Source organism: Dipodomys spectabilis, unplaced genomic scaffold (genome assembly GCF_019054845.1).
Source record: "Dipodomys spectabilis isolate Male_0828 unplaced genomic scaffold, ASM1905484v1 ptg000054l, whole genome shotgun sequence".
Taxonomy (NCBI): Eukaryota; Metazoa; Chordata; class Mammalia; order Rodentia; family Heteromyidae; genus Dipodomys; species Dipodomys spectabilis.
Genome location: NW_024870731.1, coordinates 1737766 through 1753567, shown reverse-complemented (window position 1 = coordinate 1753567; position 15802 = coordinate 1737766). Strand labels below are relative to the sequence as shown.

General features: G+C 42.9%; 1 protein-coding gene across 1 annotated transcript; it reads right to left on the bottom strand.

The window, feature by feature from the left end:
• Nucleotides 1-13130: 13130 nt before the first annotated feature.
• LOC122108204 (ragulator complex protein LAMTOR3-like) lies at nucleotides 13131-15449 on the bottom strand. The gene is made up of 3 exons (XM_042680190.1): nucleotides 15406-15449; nucleotides 13881-13967; nucleotides 13131-13378 (listed from the first exon to the last, which is right to left on the bottom strand). Exons 1-3 carry the CDS (start codon nucleotides 15447-15449, stop codon nucleotides 13141-13143), a joined length of 369 nt encoding a protein of 122 aa, XP_042536124.1. The 3' UTR covers nucleotides 13131-13140.
• Nucleotides 15450-15802: the final 353 nt, after the last annotated feature.

The window sequence follows — 15802 nt, the reverse complement described above, 5'->3', positions numbered from 1 at the left end:
ATATCTGGTGTTATGTTTCTATAATTTATGTAAATTGCAATCATAGATCCAACAATTAACTTATTTAAACTTGGCTAACTCCCAAAGACTTCTTAGAAGGAAATTTATAATACTTAGTTGTCCATGACAGCCATTGAGGAGTACTAAAATTTGAGCTTGTATTTTTTTTGTGTATGTGTAAAACTCTATTTTTAAAGATTTCTTTTTAGCCAAGATTTTTACTTTACATTAAGGGGGAAAATTAGTTGGGTAAATTTGTTTCACTGGGGAATATTATGGAGGACATTTAAAATATGGTATTTAAAGTCAGCCAACCATCTAATTTACTTATTTATTTAATTTGCTTGAGACAGGCTATATAGTCCAAGCTGGCTTTGAACTTAAAATCCTTCGGCCTTAATCTTCCAAATGGATTTTTTTTTTTTTTTTTGTCGGTCGTGGGGCTTGAACTCTGGGCCTGGGCGCTGTCCCTCAGCTCTTCAGCTCAAGGCGAGCACTCTACCACTTGAGCTACAGCGCCACTTCCGGTTTTCTGGTGGTTTATTGGAGATAGGAGTCTCACGGTCTTTCCTGCCCGGGCTGGCTTTGAACCACAATCCTCAGATCTCAGCCTCCTGAGTAGCTAGGATTACAGGCGTGAGCCACCAGCGCCCGGCTCCAAATGGATTTTTTTTTTTAATAGCTGAAATGGAATTATTTTGGGAAAGAACACTGTAATTTCTGTTCTTAACTTACCAGACTTTATGTTCCATGGTTTATTTGTTCTTTTTTTTTTTTTTTTTTTTGGTCCATTCGTGGGGCCTGAACTCTGGGCCTGGGCGCTGTCCCTCAGCTCTTCAGCTCAAGGCTAGCGCTCTACCACTTGAGCCACAGTGCCACTTCCGGCTTTTTTCTTTTTGCTTATGTGGTGCTGAGGAATCTAACCCAGGGCCTCAGGCATGCAAGGCAAGCACTCTACCACTGAGCCACCTTCCCAGCCCCTTATTTATTCTTGCATGCAGGTATTGGACCAAAAGTGGCAGTGTTTCTCTGGCAACTGCTGAGAAGACTAAGTGAGGTAATAGGTATGAAATCAATAGACAATATATGTAGAATTAGGATGAATCTGCTTTATTTACAGCTCAGCTAAGGGTCCTTTAGCAGGTTAGTCCCAAGAAATATTTAATGCATTATTCAACTATTCTTTCTATATGCTTACTACTTTTCTTCCAACTTACTCATCCTCTTCCAAATTGAATAGTGAGATGAGTTAGCCTCTCTAAAGCATGGAGTCCCAGGCAACTTGCTTTTGTCCTCCCTTATTATAACAGTATAAAAATTAAAGGCTTTCCTTTGAGAATTTTTGCATATTTCACTAACTTTTAGAGTGTATTACTTTCTCTTAAGCAACATTTTTCTGCATAATTCTTTTTTTTTTTTTTTTTTTGGGTCCGGTCATGGGGCCTGAACTCTGGGCCTGGGTGCTGTCCCTCAGCTCTTCAGCTCAAGTCTAGCACTCTACCAATTGAGCCACAGCGCCACTTCCAGCTTTTTTCTTTTTGCTTATGTGGTGCTGAGGAATCGAACCCAGGGCCTCAGGCATGCAAGGCAAGCGCTCTACCACTGAGCCACCTTCCCAGCCCTTTTCTGCATAATTCTTATCTTCTTCACCAGCCTCCCAATTTACAGAACTCCATCAGCCAAAACATGCTGTGGCATAAATGACACTGGTGAGTCAGCTGCTACACCATCATCCCAACAAATGGTTAAATCCTTCAAGTTTCAGCAAGCTATGGATTTGCCAAATGATGTTTATCTGTTTGCTCAAATACAATCAAGGACACTTTGAGTTTGTATAAATTACATACGGGCATTTAAATAGATACATGTTAAGTTGAAAGTGTGTGTGTGTGTGTGTGTGTGTGTGTGTGTGTGGACACGTGCCAGTACTGAGGCTTAAACTCAGCGCCTCACATGCTTGGTGTTCTACTCCTTGAACCACACCTCCACTTTCAACTTTTTTTTTGGCTGGTTAACTGAGGATTAGAGTTTCTAGGATTTGTCTTCTCAGGCTGATTTTGAACTACGATCTTCAGATCTTAGCCTCCTGTGTAGCTAGGATTACAGGTGTGAGGCTGTTTCTGATTCCTCAGCAGTGACCTGGGAATGCGCGTCCATTAGGCAGAAAGGACCATACCATGTGAGTGTAGACAAAGTTTATTAAAACATCATACATGTATACACAGCATAGGGGCATAGAAAATAAGTCCATATTCACAGAACAATTGTAGGACTGAAGTTAACCTTGAACAATGCAGACAATACAAGTTGTAAACAAAGGTGGAGCAGTTCCATGTGATCAAAGATAATAAAGAGAAAGCAAGGTACTAGTGGGCTCCATTAAGAAATGCAAATGGAATCTTGAGGCATTGTTCTAAGGAATTATTTGGAGGCACATGAAGGGCACTTTCCCTATGTCCTCCACCAAGGTCGTGCCCAGGCATCCAGGCCTTCATTCAGCTAGGGAAAGAGCTTCCTCATTCCAGCCTGGAGGCTGCAGCTGGGTACCCCGACCTTTGCCAGGATTATGGAGGAGCTCTCTCCTCTTTTGCCAGCATACATAAACCTCAAATAGCACATGAATCATTAGGTGGGCCCACACGAGTCTGTGTCTCCAACATGAGGCACTGGTACTCAGCTTACATCCTAATCTATATATAGAGTAAATCGATATTCCCATATAATGAATCCAGTTTGCTTAAAGCAAATCACATTATAGAAAATACTTCATGGCGATAAACCCAAATCATGCTCTGTGAGATTTTAGGAGTTTTTCTTTTTGCCAGTCCTGGGGCTTGAACTCAGGGCCTGGACATTATCCCTGAGCTTCTTTTGCTCAAGGCTAACCACTTCAATCACAGTGCCACTTCTGGCCTTTTCTGTTTGTGTGGTACTCAGAATCAAACCCAGGGCTTCATGCATGTTAGGCAAGCTCTGCCACCAAGCCACATCCCAGTTTCTTAAGCCCAGATAAGGATCCCCAAAGACCACCAAGGAGCCGATTCTTTTTTTTTTTTTTTTAATTTTATTTTATTTTATTTGAGAACATACTGTACAGAGGGGTTACAATTACATGGGCAGGATAATGCATATATTTCTTACCAAGCATTGCAACCTCCTTTGTTTACCCTTCACCTCCCTTCCCAGCCTCCCCCCTCCCCCCCACCCAATCACCCCCCCACACACACCGACATTGTAAAGCTGGTTTTGACATGACATTTTGTACTTCTCATTGTTGCAACAGGTCCACCTGAATCCTTAAACGACTTGTTTGTCCCCATCTCCTCCACATGTTATACTGACATCAAATATAGTGAAAGCGGGGGTTACACTGTGGGGGAGGGACATACAAAGCAACAAAGAAATAATCTTATAAATGCGTTAGAAACACATGCATGAAAGAAACAAAAACATTAAAATACATATTTGAGGGTTCGTTTTCCTAACATCACATTATCTGACTTTTTCTGCTTGACTCATACCTATACTAGATATTGCAAATAAGGGAAACCATGGGACCTATGTTTCTTTGGGCCTGGCTTACTTCACTTAATATAATTTTTTCCAAGCCTTTCCATTTCCTAACAAATGGGGAAATGTCATTCTTTCTGATGGAGGCATAGAATTCCATTGTGTATATATACCACATTTTCTTGATCCATTCATCTACTGAGGGGCATCTGGGTTGGTTCCATATCTTAGCTATGGTAAATAATGCTGCAATAAACATAGTTGTGCTGGTAGCTTTAGTGTGGTCTTTTTTGTAAACATTAGGGTAAATGCCCAAAAGTGGGATTGCTGGGTCATAGGGGAGTTCTATGTGAAGTCTTTTGAGGAACCTCAAAAAGACTGCTTTCCAAAGTGGTTGAACAAGTTTACATTCCCACCAACAATGAAGTAAGGTTCCTTTCTGTCCACATCCCCTCCAGCATCTGTTGTTGTTAGAGTTCTTGATTTTTGCTGTTCTAACTGGAGTGAGGTGATATCTCAATGTTGTTTTGATTTGCATTTCTTTTATGGCTAGGGATGTTGAACATTTCTTCATGTGTCTATTGCCATCCTTCTTTCTTCTTCAGAGAAGCTTCTCTTTAAGTCTTTCGCACACTTACTTGTTGGGCAGTTGTTTCTTTGAGGATTTGTTGTTGGGTGGTTTAATTTTTTGAGTTCAAAGTATATTTTAGATATGAGACCCTTGTCCATTGTATGGCTAGTAAAGATCTTCTCCCAATCCGTGGGCTTTCTATTGATCTTGCTAGCTATGTCATTTGCCCTGCAGAAGCTCTGCAACCTTATGCAATCCCATTTGTCCAACCTTTCTTTGATTTGTTGTGTTTCCGGGTCTCTATTCAGAAAATTTCGGCCTGAGCCAAGGAGACCCAGGGTTTCAAGGAGCCGATTCTGATGCAAGCACATGAGAGTCATTTATTGCAAGCTCGAGCCTGGACTCACAACCGTCACCCGACGCAATGGATCTAGATCGAGAGCCTCGACCCTTCCTCTTGCAGGGTTTTTATAGGGCCGTTAGGGACTTGTATGTGTTATTGCAACACTTAACAAATCATATCATACTGTGGGAAAATCATAAAATAATTCTAAAAGATGATTAGCTTAACCAGTGGCACGAACCGACCAGGTGCTGGGGATTGGCTGGTTCATGTGGTTGATGGTCTTCGAAACGATTGGCTAAAGCAGATGGTCTGAGCTGCGACTGAGTGGTCTTTAACTTGCGAACTTTGAGTTTTTCCTGTTTTCTGCTGATTAGCTGTGGTTAGAGGAATTTACAGTAAAGGGGGGTGTTCCTAGAATTTGGGCTCAAGGGGGCCATGGGGAGTTGCTGACACAGTTCCTGGACAAAATGGAATCCAAACCTAAAATTTCTATATTTTGTTCAAGCTTCACAAGTCCATCAGGAGTTTTTCTGTCGAAAAATAGATGGATTCTTGACCCCAGTATGCCTCAGAAGTAAAAACATTTAGATTTTTTTTTTTTTTTTTCGGTTGTGGGGCTTGAACTCTGGGCCCAGGTGCTGTCCCTCAGCTCTTCAGCTCAAGCTCAAGGCAAGCACTTTATCACTTGAGCCACAGCAGCACTTTTGTTTTTTTGAGTGGTTTATTCGAGGTAAGAGTTTCACAGACTTTCCTGCCTGGGCTAGCTTTGAACTGAGATCTTCAGATCTCAGCTTCCTGAATAGTTAGGATTACAGGTGTGAGCCACCAATGTTCAGCTAAAAACATTTAGATTTCACTTGTTGAATTGAAATCCCTTTTTATAACTACTTACAATAAAACTTTAAAAAATAGATAGTTCAGTGGTACATCACTTGCTTAGCATGTGCAAGATCTTAGATTGAGGGGCTGGGAAGTTGGCTCAGTGGTAGAGCGCTTGCCTTGCATGCCTGAGGCCCTGGGTTCGATTCCTCAGCACCACATAAGGAAAAAGAAAAAAGCCAGAGGTGGCGCTGTGGCTCAAGTGGTAGAGCGCTAGCCTTGAGCGGAAGAGCTGAGGGACAGCACTCAGGCCCAGAGTTCAGGCCCCACGACTGGACCCAAAAAAAAAAAAAAAAGATCTTAGATTGATTCCTAGCACCCCTCAAACAAAACAAAACAAACCCAAACATATTTAGTAAACACCTACTATGTTCCAGATGGGCACAGAGTCTATCGAGTGGGAAGATAGGGCCTTATAGTATGCTAGGTAAGAGCTCTATCACTGAGCTACAATGCCAGCCCAAGTCAAGGGATCAAAATTCTATGAAAACAAAACAAGGGAACTCAACATAGATTGGGAATGAGTGTGGTCTAGGAAGTTTAGACCCAAAGCTTAAGATAAAAGAAAATTGGGTGGCATAAGGAAGATCATGCTATACTGGGAAAAGAACATGTGTTAAGGATGGTCAGGTGGTCAGGAGAGTTAGGCTGATGAATCTAGAGTGGACTTTAGGGAAGAATGTTATACTGGAAGGTGGGCAGGACTGGAAATGTGGCTTACATGTAGAGCACTTACCTAGCATGCTGATTACTCCTTAAAGTTGTTAATTAGGTGTTAGTGGTATTTTTGTTGTTGGCCTTTGTCTTTCTAGACAACTTTCAATGACAGTATAAAAAAAAACTTCCAATGTGATCCCTTAGACTGAAGGTATTTGTGAGCACCAAAATATACCTAAAAGACATATAAAATTTGCTTTTGAAATTGCTTTTCAAATGATAACTTTTGTTCTAGTAGTGATGTCATTTACTTGGAAGGTACTATTATTAAAATAAAATTTTGGGTATGTCTTAGGGCTTTAAACTCAGAGTGCTGTCCCTGAGCCTTTGGGCTAGGGATCTACCACTTGAGCCATAGTTCCACTTTTGGCTTTTTGGTGGTTAATCACAGATAAGAGTCTCATGGACTTTCCTGCCTGAACTGACTTCCAACAGTAATCTCAGATCTCAGCCTCTTGAATAGCTACGATTACAGATGTGAGCCACTGGTGCCCAGCAGAAGGTGCTATTATTAATACTTCTAGTTTTACTATGTGTGAATTTTTTAACTCTGACTATATCTTTACGTTAATCACTTTGACCAACGTAAAAATCTGTAATTCCTTTATTTTTAAAAATACCATTTTATTTATACGCATGTATGAAAAAGTGGCTAAAACTATCACATTTATATACATACTGAAAACAGGATTCAGTAACAGGTCATATTTAAATTCTATAAAGAACCATCATTAAAACACTGATTGGTTGTAGAGAGCAGAGTAGGAAGAAAAGAGTGGGATATAATTTTCCTTTTCATTAAAGGGAAGCATCATCTGAAAAAACCCTAGTGATACATAGCTACACTGCCAAGTAAATATATATAAAGTTAGTGATTGTACTGATTTTACTACTTTTAATAATCCATTTTATCTTCCTCACACTCAGTGCAAATAAAGCACAATGGAAGAAAATTATGTCTTCATTATTATTCACAATAAGAGGTTCTGCTGTACTCTTGTATTGGGGTGGCCTCCTAATATTGGGCTCCATGATCAAAGGAATGAGACTGAAACAAAGCAAGTCAGATAAAGCTATATTTCACACCAAGCATCTAGAAACAGACTGATCAGTCCAGGCCTCCATGGCAGAGAGCAAAACCTGCCCAGCTCCACAGGCTAACTTTTATAGGGAACAGGCCATGCAGTTTAGGCTGGCCACACACAGGTGGCCAATAGCATTGTAACACTTGCACAAAATTGCACAGTTATGTCGGGCCACATGCAGGTGACCAATGAGGTTACAGCTTATACCTAAGCAGTTGGTTAGCCTACCACTTTTGGTCAGTTTGGGTTGGGGGGGTTGCATTCCTTGGTGGGGGGGGGTGTTACATATGTGCTCGTTACTGATTAGATGTGTCCACTTGGCCTCTAGGCTCTGTTATCAGAGACTTGCAATGCACATTTTTCCTAAACTTGTAAACAACAAGATGGATGTTTAACCAGAGTGGAGTCTTGTAGGCTCACTGGGTCCTAACATTAAGATGGAATCTTTAAAAATGAGTCAATTCCTTGACTCTTCTGCCAATTCTATATGTTGTAGGGGGCTATATTGAGTCCGTAGGACCAGCATTTTTACTGCTCCAATTTTGAGACATATTTATACCATTTGCTACCCATACTTAAACTTTCTGGGGTTTGTCCTCTTCCCTTTTTCAGTCTGATACAAACATTTAAACACAATCCTTACTTTTCAAATCCTTTCTTATTCAAAGACCTTCCCCCCTCCCCCCCCCCCCCCCCAATTCCTTTCCCAAGGCTTGCTTTACTACCCTTTTCTTTCCTGAGTTGTTTGTAGCTTGAATTTAAAACTGCCCAATTTTTCCTTTGGCTTGTGGAACCAAGTTATCTCAGAACAGCCTCAAAGCACCACTGGTGTGGGGAAGCTTGCTTAAGGCTAAGAGCAGGGCTGGGTCTCATTCCTCTTATTACCTCCATTGATAAAAATCTAAGGAAATGTAAGGCTTAGGTATCCTAGGCTCACACAGGGGCTAGTCTGGTGGGGTTACTGCTCTTTAACACACACCCAGGAGGAAGCAGGTTATTACCATAAGCCAAACTAGGCTGTGACTATAGAGTGGATTTCCAGTCCCTATGCCCTGAAGTGCCTTAGGCAAGCCTGTGATGTCCTTGCCCCCAATATCCACTGTGGGAGTAGAGTGGGTCACAGGATTTCACCAAAAGAATGTCCCACAAGATCTTAGTTTTAGCAGACTCAAAGCAGTTCTCCATGAGGAAGCAGTCTCAGGCGATGGGATCAGGGAGGAGTTCAGTCTACTTTTTCCATGGTGGAGAAGGTCTGGGTGACAATGTAGATTTCCTCCAGGTGATTGTTAAGCTATCATTGCACTTTACTCATTAGAGTGTGCAGTAGCAGCAGTAGGGGCTCTCAATGGCTCCAAGGGACTGTCACACCTCGTGCTGGGCTGCAAATTCCTACACAGACTAGTTAAGGATACATATATTACATAGACTTGGCAGGCTGTGGCCCACTGGTATTTATGCCTGTTCAATAGTCCAGGACAATTTATCAAGACTACAACTTTTTACTAACCAGATTTTTTTTTTCGGGGGGGAGGTGTCTGGTCGTGGGGCCTGAACTCTGGGCCTGGGCGCTGTCCCTCACCTCTTTAGCACAAGGCTAGCGCTCTACCACTTGAGCCACAGCCCCACTTCTGGCTTTTTTCTTTTTGCTTATGTGGTGCTGAGGAATTGAACCCAGGGCCTCATGCATGCAAGGCAAGCGCTCTACCACTGAGCCACCTTCCCAGCCCCTTCTGACCAGTTTTTGAAGGGCCACACACAACTGACTCAAGGATCTAACAGAATTTCTGCCATCCAAGCAGTGGCTTACTGCCTCTGGATGCTCCACCATTGCTTTTGTTCCAGGAGTGTCTTCTCCACACTGGGAAAAATGCCAAATTGGCATTTCCCTTAGTTGGTTGCTGGACTTGAACTCGGGCCTGAGTGCTATCCCTCAGCTCTACAGCTCAAGGCTAGCACTCTGCCACTTTGAGTCCCAAAGCAACTCTGCTTGCTCTTTCAGCACTGTGCTGGCTGATTAGAGGTGACAGTCTCACAGGGACCTTTTTCTGCCCAGGCTAGCTTTGCACCAGTTTGCAGATCAATGAGTCTTATAAAAGGCCTCTTTACTCCAATTAAAAGCAACAAGGTGGTCAACATAGAAGTAGCTTTAAGCATGCTCTTACCTGGAACTTATTAAGAGCCAAAGTTACATCTGACAAACTTATAAGAATCCTCTGGGCTTTGCTCTGGGCCTGGTGGAAACTGTAACAAAAACCTGTAAGAGCAAACTGAAATAGCAATTATTTTGGTAATCCTAATTTTTCCTTTGTGCACTTTGAGGCAAACGTTAAGAACAAATTTTACTTTTAAACTTTATGTATTTATTTTTTTAATTGTGAAAATACCATACAGAGGGGTTACAACTACATGAGCAAGGCAATGAATACATTTCTTATCAAGCATTGTTGCCTCCTACTTTGTTTCCCCTTACCATCTCTTCCCATCTCCCCCCACCCCATCCACCCCATCTCCCCCCACCCCCCACTTTTAAACTTTATATCCAGGAAATTAGGAATGGACCTAATTTTGAAGGCTCTTATTAATCTCTTTTTATACTTTAGTTTTCAGTTGCATTTTGAAAACTCCCTTGAAATCTTGAGGCTAGGTGTCACTTGTTGCCTTGGCTACTTATTTTAAAACAGATACATTTAAAAACTTTTTAACTCAAATGACATTTTTTCCTTAATGCAAGAATTACAATCACCATCACTGTACCAAGAAGCTAGACTTAACACCTTTATGCCTTAAAAAATATATCCATGGGCTGGGAAGTTGGCTCAGTGGTAGAACGCTTGCCTTGCATGCCTGAGGCCCTGGGTTCGATTCCTCAGCACCACATAAGCAAAAAGAAAAAAAGCCGGAAGTGGCACTGTGGCTCAAGTGGTAGAGCACTAGCCTTGAGCTGAAGAGCTGAGGGACAGCGCCCAAGCCCAGACAGAGTTCAGGCCCCACAACCGGACCCCCCCCCCAAAAAAAATATCCAATTGCAGAATATCATTATACAGATAATATCATTATACAGCAAATCACATTACACAGATAAACTTTTTTAACCCTCTTTTTAAGGCCTTTTAAATTTTAATACATTCAAAGGGTAGTTTTAACAATACCAATCAGATCCTCACATCAATCATTTTTACCATCATGTTTCCAGTGTCTGTAAGGAAAAGGGGCAGGACAAAGATGGGCCCCTCGGCCCCTCCTATGGAATGGGCACACACCCAATCCAACTCTTTAGGGGTTAGATGAACTGCCTTTGTGCCAGCTTGCCCTCTTCTGCCATGCATGACCGGCTGAGCTGCACTTCTGCTTGTTCACCCCTCACCCCTAAACATAGGTCTTCTGTTGGCTTCTAAGTTTTTCCCTTGGTCCTTGAATGAAATACACAGTTTTAGAGAGACAGAACAAGTCTTTGACAGTGTTAAACAAACCTTCACATTTAAATTTCTAATGTTTATCCCCAAATTTTAGCCAAGGGAACTAAATCCCAAACAGCCAATGCCTTTTTGTTGAGCTAGATAACTTGATTACAGTGTAAACAGCCTTATGCATTCTAAAATACCAGATTTTAAGATACCAGATTTTCTCATTTTCAAGTTAAAGAATCCTTAAAAAGCCATTTAAAACAATGTGAAAATTCTTTAAAAATTTTTGGTAATGTCCAAACCTCATAACCTTTTGAATTTTAAACTTATCCAATTGTTACAGCATGGTGACAATTTTTATCTTGAACATGTTCACATACTCACAGATCTTAAAGTGCACAAAAGTGAAAATAAGTTGTATATACATTTTCTAAAATTTAGTGGCAAGAGAGTTTTTTTTTTTTTTTTTGCCAATCTTACTCTTGCAGATGACAAAAATTTAAGACAAGATTTTAAAAAGCACTTTTTCTAGGCCATATGCCCCCCATCACCAGGGTTTGCTTGTTTAGCCAGGTATTTTCCCAATTGGCCTTTTTGAATACCATCAGTTGGAGGAAGGCTGGGAGGTGGCGGGGAGGAGAGAGGGAATCACCTGAAACTAAACTGGCATGATTTTTACCTAATTTAGACAAGATTATTACAAGTATTGCTTGCTATAACCAATTGTATAACTGCTAAGCTGGAAACCCCCTACCCTTGTTGTAACCACCATAAAAACCCTGGTAGATTGAAGGTCAGGGCTCTCAACTCTGACCCACTGCGTCAGTGAAGGTTGTGAGTCCAGACTTGAGCTTGCAATAAAGGACTCTTTTGCTATTTCATCGACTTTGGTCCCTGGTGGTCTTTGGGAGTCACGAGAATGAGCATAACAGAAGGACAAGGTCTAGGGGTGTCACAGATTCCTTACTACCTTTCTGCCCCATTTCCTCAAATACAACCAACAACACAGCAGACACCACAAAGACAAGACAAAGACAGACCCAGTGGCTCCTTCTCCTCGGCAGAAAATTAAGCCCAAGAATGACCAAAATGTAATCCTAACTCAGAAACATAACCTACCGCTGGTAGGGCCTTGGGGAACTCAAACACCCTTGGTCCCCTGACCACCTCGAGGGACTCGAACCCCTTCCTGGCAATCTACAAATGGAGGGATGGGATATTTCTGCATCCACTCTGGCCTGGGGAGCAATACTGAATCCAGTTTCTCCCCAGTGGGTCCCCCATGGAGCTCTGCAAACCCAGAAACAGTACTGGGGACACAAACCCCCTCTTACCTCTGGAGGTTTTTCTCAGAAATTTTGATGCTGGCTCAGTCCTTGTCGTTTGATCCCGGACGAGCCCCCAAGATATTCGGGTGCCCTCCCCCCAATATTGGGATCTATGATCAAAGGAATGAGACTGAAACAAAGCAAAAGTCAGATAAAGCTATATTTCACACCAAGCATCTAGAAACAGACTGACCAGTCAGGGCCTCCTCGGCAGAGAGCAAATCCCGCCCAACTGCATGGGCTAACTTTTATAAGGAACAGGCCATGCAGTTTAGGCTGGCCACACACAGGTGGCCAATAACATTGCAACACTTACACAAAATTGCAGTTATGTTGGGCCACATGCAGGTGACCAATGAGGTTACAAACTTATCCCTAAGCAGTTGTTTAAACTAGCCTACCACTTTGGTCAATTTTGGTGCATGGGTTTGGTGGGGGAGAGGGGATGGTGGGAGGGTTGGTAGGGTTTGCATTCCTTGGTGGGGGGTGTTACATATGTGCTCATTACTGATTGGACATGTCCACTTGGCCTCTAGGCTCTGTTATCAGAGATTTGCAATGCACATTTTTCCTAAACTTGTAAACAAGATGGATGTTTAACCAGGGTAGAGTTATGTAGGCTCACTGGGTCCTAACATTGAGATGGGGCCCAACACTTGTAGCCTGGGAGTCCTATATGATAGGGAGCACTCAATGGCTCAAGTGATCAATGCACCATTTTGATTCTGATGCACTAAACAGGATCCCATCCTATGTGTTGACTGTACTAACTCCACGGGAGCTGTGACAGACTGAACCAGTTCAGACCCCCTATCCCCAGTTCTCTCTAAATAAGAAAAGACCTTACAAAATAAATATAATACATTGGCTGTCTATAAAGTACACCTATAGGATGATTCTTTAGTATAAGATGGAAAAGGGGGTCCTTTGTTATGTACATACAGAGAAAAGTATTATGTGGTCTAAAGGTTGCTAGATTGGGGTGTGTGTGTGTGTGTGTGTGTGTGTGTGTGTGTGTGTGTTTTGTCATGGGACTTGAACTCTGGGCCTGGGTGCTGTCTCTGAGCTCTTCAGCTCAAGGCAAGTGCTCTACTACTTGAGCCACAGCACCACTTCCAGTTTTCTGGTGGTTAATTGGAGATAAGAATCTCATGGACTTTCCTGCCTGGGCTGGCTTTGTACCGCTATCCTCAGATCTCAGCCTCTTGAGTTGCAAGGATTACAGGCATGAGCCTCCAGCACCTGGCCTGGACTTGTGTTTTTATAACAAGATAAGGTATACCTCAAAACCACCATCAGATTAAGAAATTTCCACAACTTTGATCAATTTTTCCAACAATGGAGCAAGTTCCTTTTCTAGGCTGACAATTAGCCCTGTGTTGGCATTGCTACTGGTTATGAAACTCACCATGAGAGGTAAACGATTGAACTGAACTACCTGGTAGGTATTATAGTAACAGATGATGCTTTTATTCTTTGAAAGTCCAAGTTTGCTCCCTTGGTCTGTTGCAAGGGCAAAAGTAGATAAGAAACCAGGTGTTAGCAAATTGAGTCCCTTCCTATAGGCTAGTCTACTCCTTCCCTTCTCCACATCTTAGCATGCTCCCTTCCTAGGCAGCACTAGGCCTATGTAGTAAAGGCAGTAAATAATAAACTTCCAACTCCTTTTACCTTGGGATGGCACTTCTCTGGGGCAGAAGGCAACAAGAGTATCTTAGAGTGACCTTCAGGTCTGGGCAGTTGTAGAACCCTTATCTACTATTTGGATAGTAGCCATAAATCCTAGTCTGACATCATGAAGCCCCTGGCCTGCATATCCAAACCAGGGTCTCCACCTCCTAGCTCCTTTTAGCCCCTCCTAAACCCCTAGGTTATATAGGTCACCCCAGACAATAGCCAGTGCTTCTTCTCATTCCTCCCTTGTGAGAAGGAATCTTGCCGGGCCCCCTTTCCCCAGGAATAAACCTTACTTTGTTCTCTGCACCTGGATGTCTGCATGGTTCTCTGGCAAAGTCTAATCTTAATTTGCCAATACCAGGTCTTAAAGCATGCTCAAGAGCTCCATCTCTATCCAACACAAAAATAGCATGGAGTCCTTCTGAAGTGGGCCCTGAGATGGGGCCCAAGCTGGTATGATTCCATTTTGAGTTTTGCCTTTGTTTTAGGGATTTTAGACTTGATGGGTCTAGTTCTCAGAATGAAAAAAAAATGCACTTGGTCGCCCTCCCCTTAACAACCTAACCCACCCTTGATTGTTGAGTTTAAGACTGACCAATAAAACAGATAGGTTGTAATCTGGCTCAAACTGGTGACACCACGAGCTCATAGGAAACTCCGCCTTTTGCCCACCAAAAGGTAGACCCCTGCCTTACCCACTAAATTTGTGTGTCATTTTAAGCCAAGGTGATAGGCTGGTTTAAACAGCCATTACAGACAAACTGTAACCTCATTGGCCACTTGGGTGTGGTCTGGTATGACTGTACAATCCTTTGGGTGTGTTATGATCCCATTGGTCACCTGGGGGTGACTGGGCTCGACCTCATGGATTTTACCTTTAAAAACCAAAGTATGAGCCGGGCGCTGGTGGCTTACGCCTGTAATCCTAGCTACTTAGGAAGCTGAGATCTGAGGATCGAGGTTCAAAGCCAGCCTGGGCAGGAGAGACCGTGAGACTCCTATCTCCAATAAACCACCAGAAAACCGGAAGTGGCGCTGTAGCTCAAGTGGTAGAGCACTCGCCTTGAGCTGAAGAGCTGAGGGACAATGCCCAGGCCCAGAGTTCAAGCCCCAGGACCAAAAAAAAAAAAAAAAAAAACAAAGTATGTGGGCCACTCAGGGTGGCAGTATCAACTCCCAAGCCTGTGCCATGGCCCTGACCTGTCAGTATAGGAGCCTTCTCAATAAAGTTGCTTTGTTAACTTTTTTGCGGTGGGCTCTGTCACTCTGGACGACTAGGTGGGCTTGCCTGCCTGAGTAGGTCTTCCTACTACACTTCAACATGTGGTAATGTTGTAAGGTAAATGATCCCAGAAGCCACACTTTAAAATATAGACTATTGGAGTCTTTATAATACAGTTAACAAGCTGCAGGTTGCCAGTTGTTACAAAGGCCTGCAGCATGCAAATACATATAACTCAGTTAGGAAACATGCTAAAGAGGAAAGAAATAACAAGAACAATACCAACAAGCCAATTCAGCTCCAATGGAGAGCTAAATTGGGACTCCATGATTACTGGAGATGAGCTAGGAGGCAGGATGTGTAGGACAGGACCACAGAGACATATGTGGCATGGAGTTCTGGCGGCTAGGCTGGTCTGGGCCTAAATAGGTCGGCACAGGGGGCGGATCCTCAGGAAATTCCCAGTCCCAGGCACTAGACTGACAGATTCAGTAACCTATCAGCCAAGTGCCTGCCCCTGCCTCCAGAGGTCTGGGCACGCCCATTATTACCTGGGAGGCAGATGATGGGGGGGGGGGTTCCTTCCCCCAGCATGAAGACAAGATGCCAAGACCCTACCATCTACCATGTGGCCAATATGGCACTGGCCAGACTTGGCCTCCTTACTTCAGTAACTTCTTATACAAGAATCGCTTTAGGTCATCTGCCATGATGAACCATTTTCCCTTGTAGGATCAATCTTGCAAGCCTGGGTTTCTGAGTCACCAGAATCTGTAATTCCTTTATACTTAAACTTAGGGACACTTCCGAAACCCCTCCATTGGCTTTCTGGTTTGTTACTGTTGCATTCTATTTTGCATTTGTGTGGAAAGATTTCACTATGTAGCCCAGGCACCAAACTTGCCCATCTACCTTACCCAACTTACCTTTTCACTCTTACAAGACGTAATGAGTGTTAGCCCAATGAACTCCCTTCCCATAACTTCATATGCTTCTTCCCCTCTCCAGAGCTTAGCGTTCTCCCATCCTGGGCAACACTAGGCCCATTTAGCAAAGGCAGTAA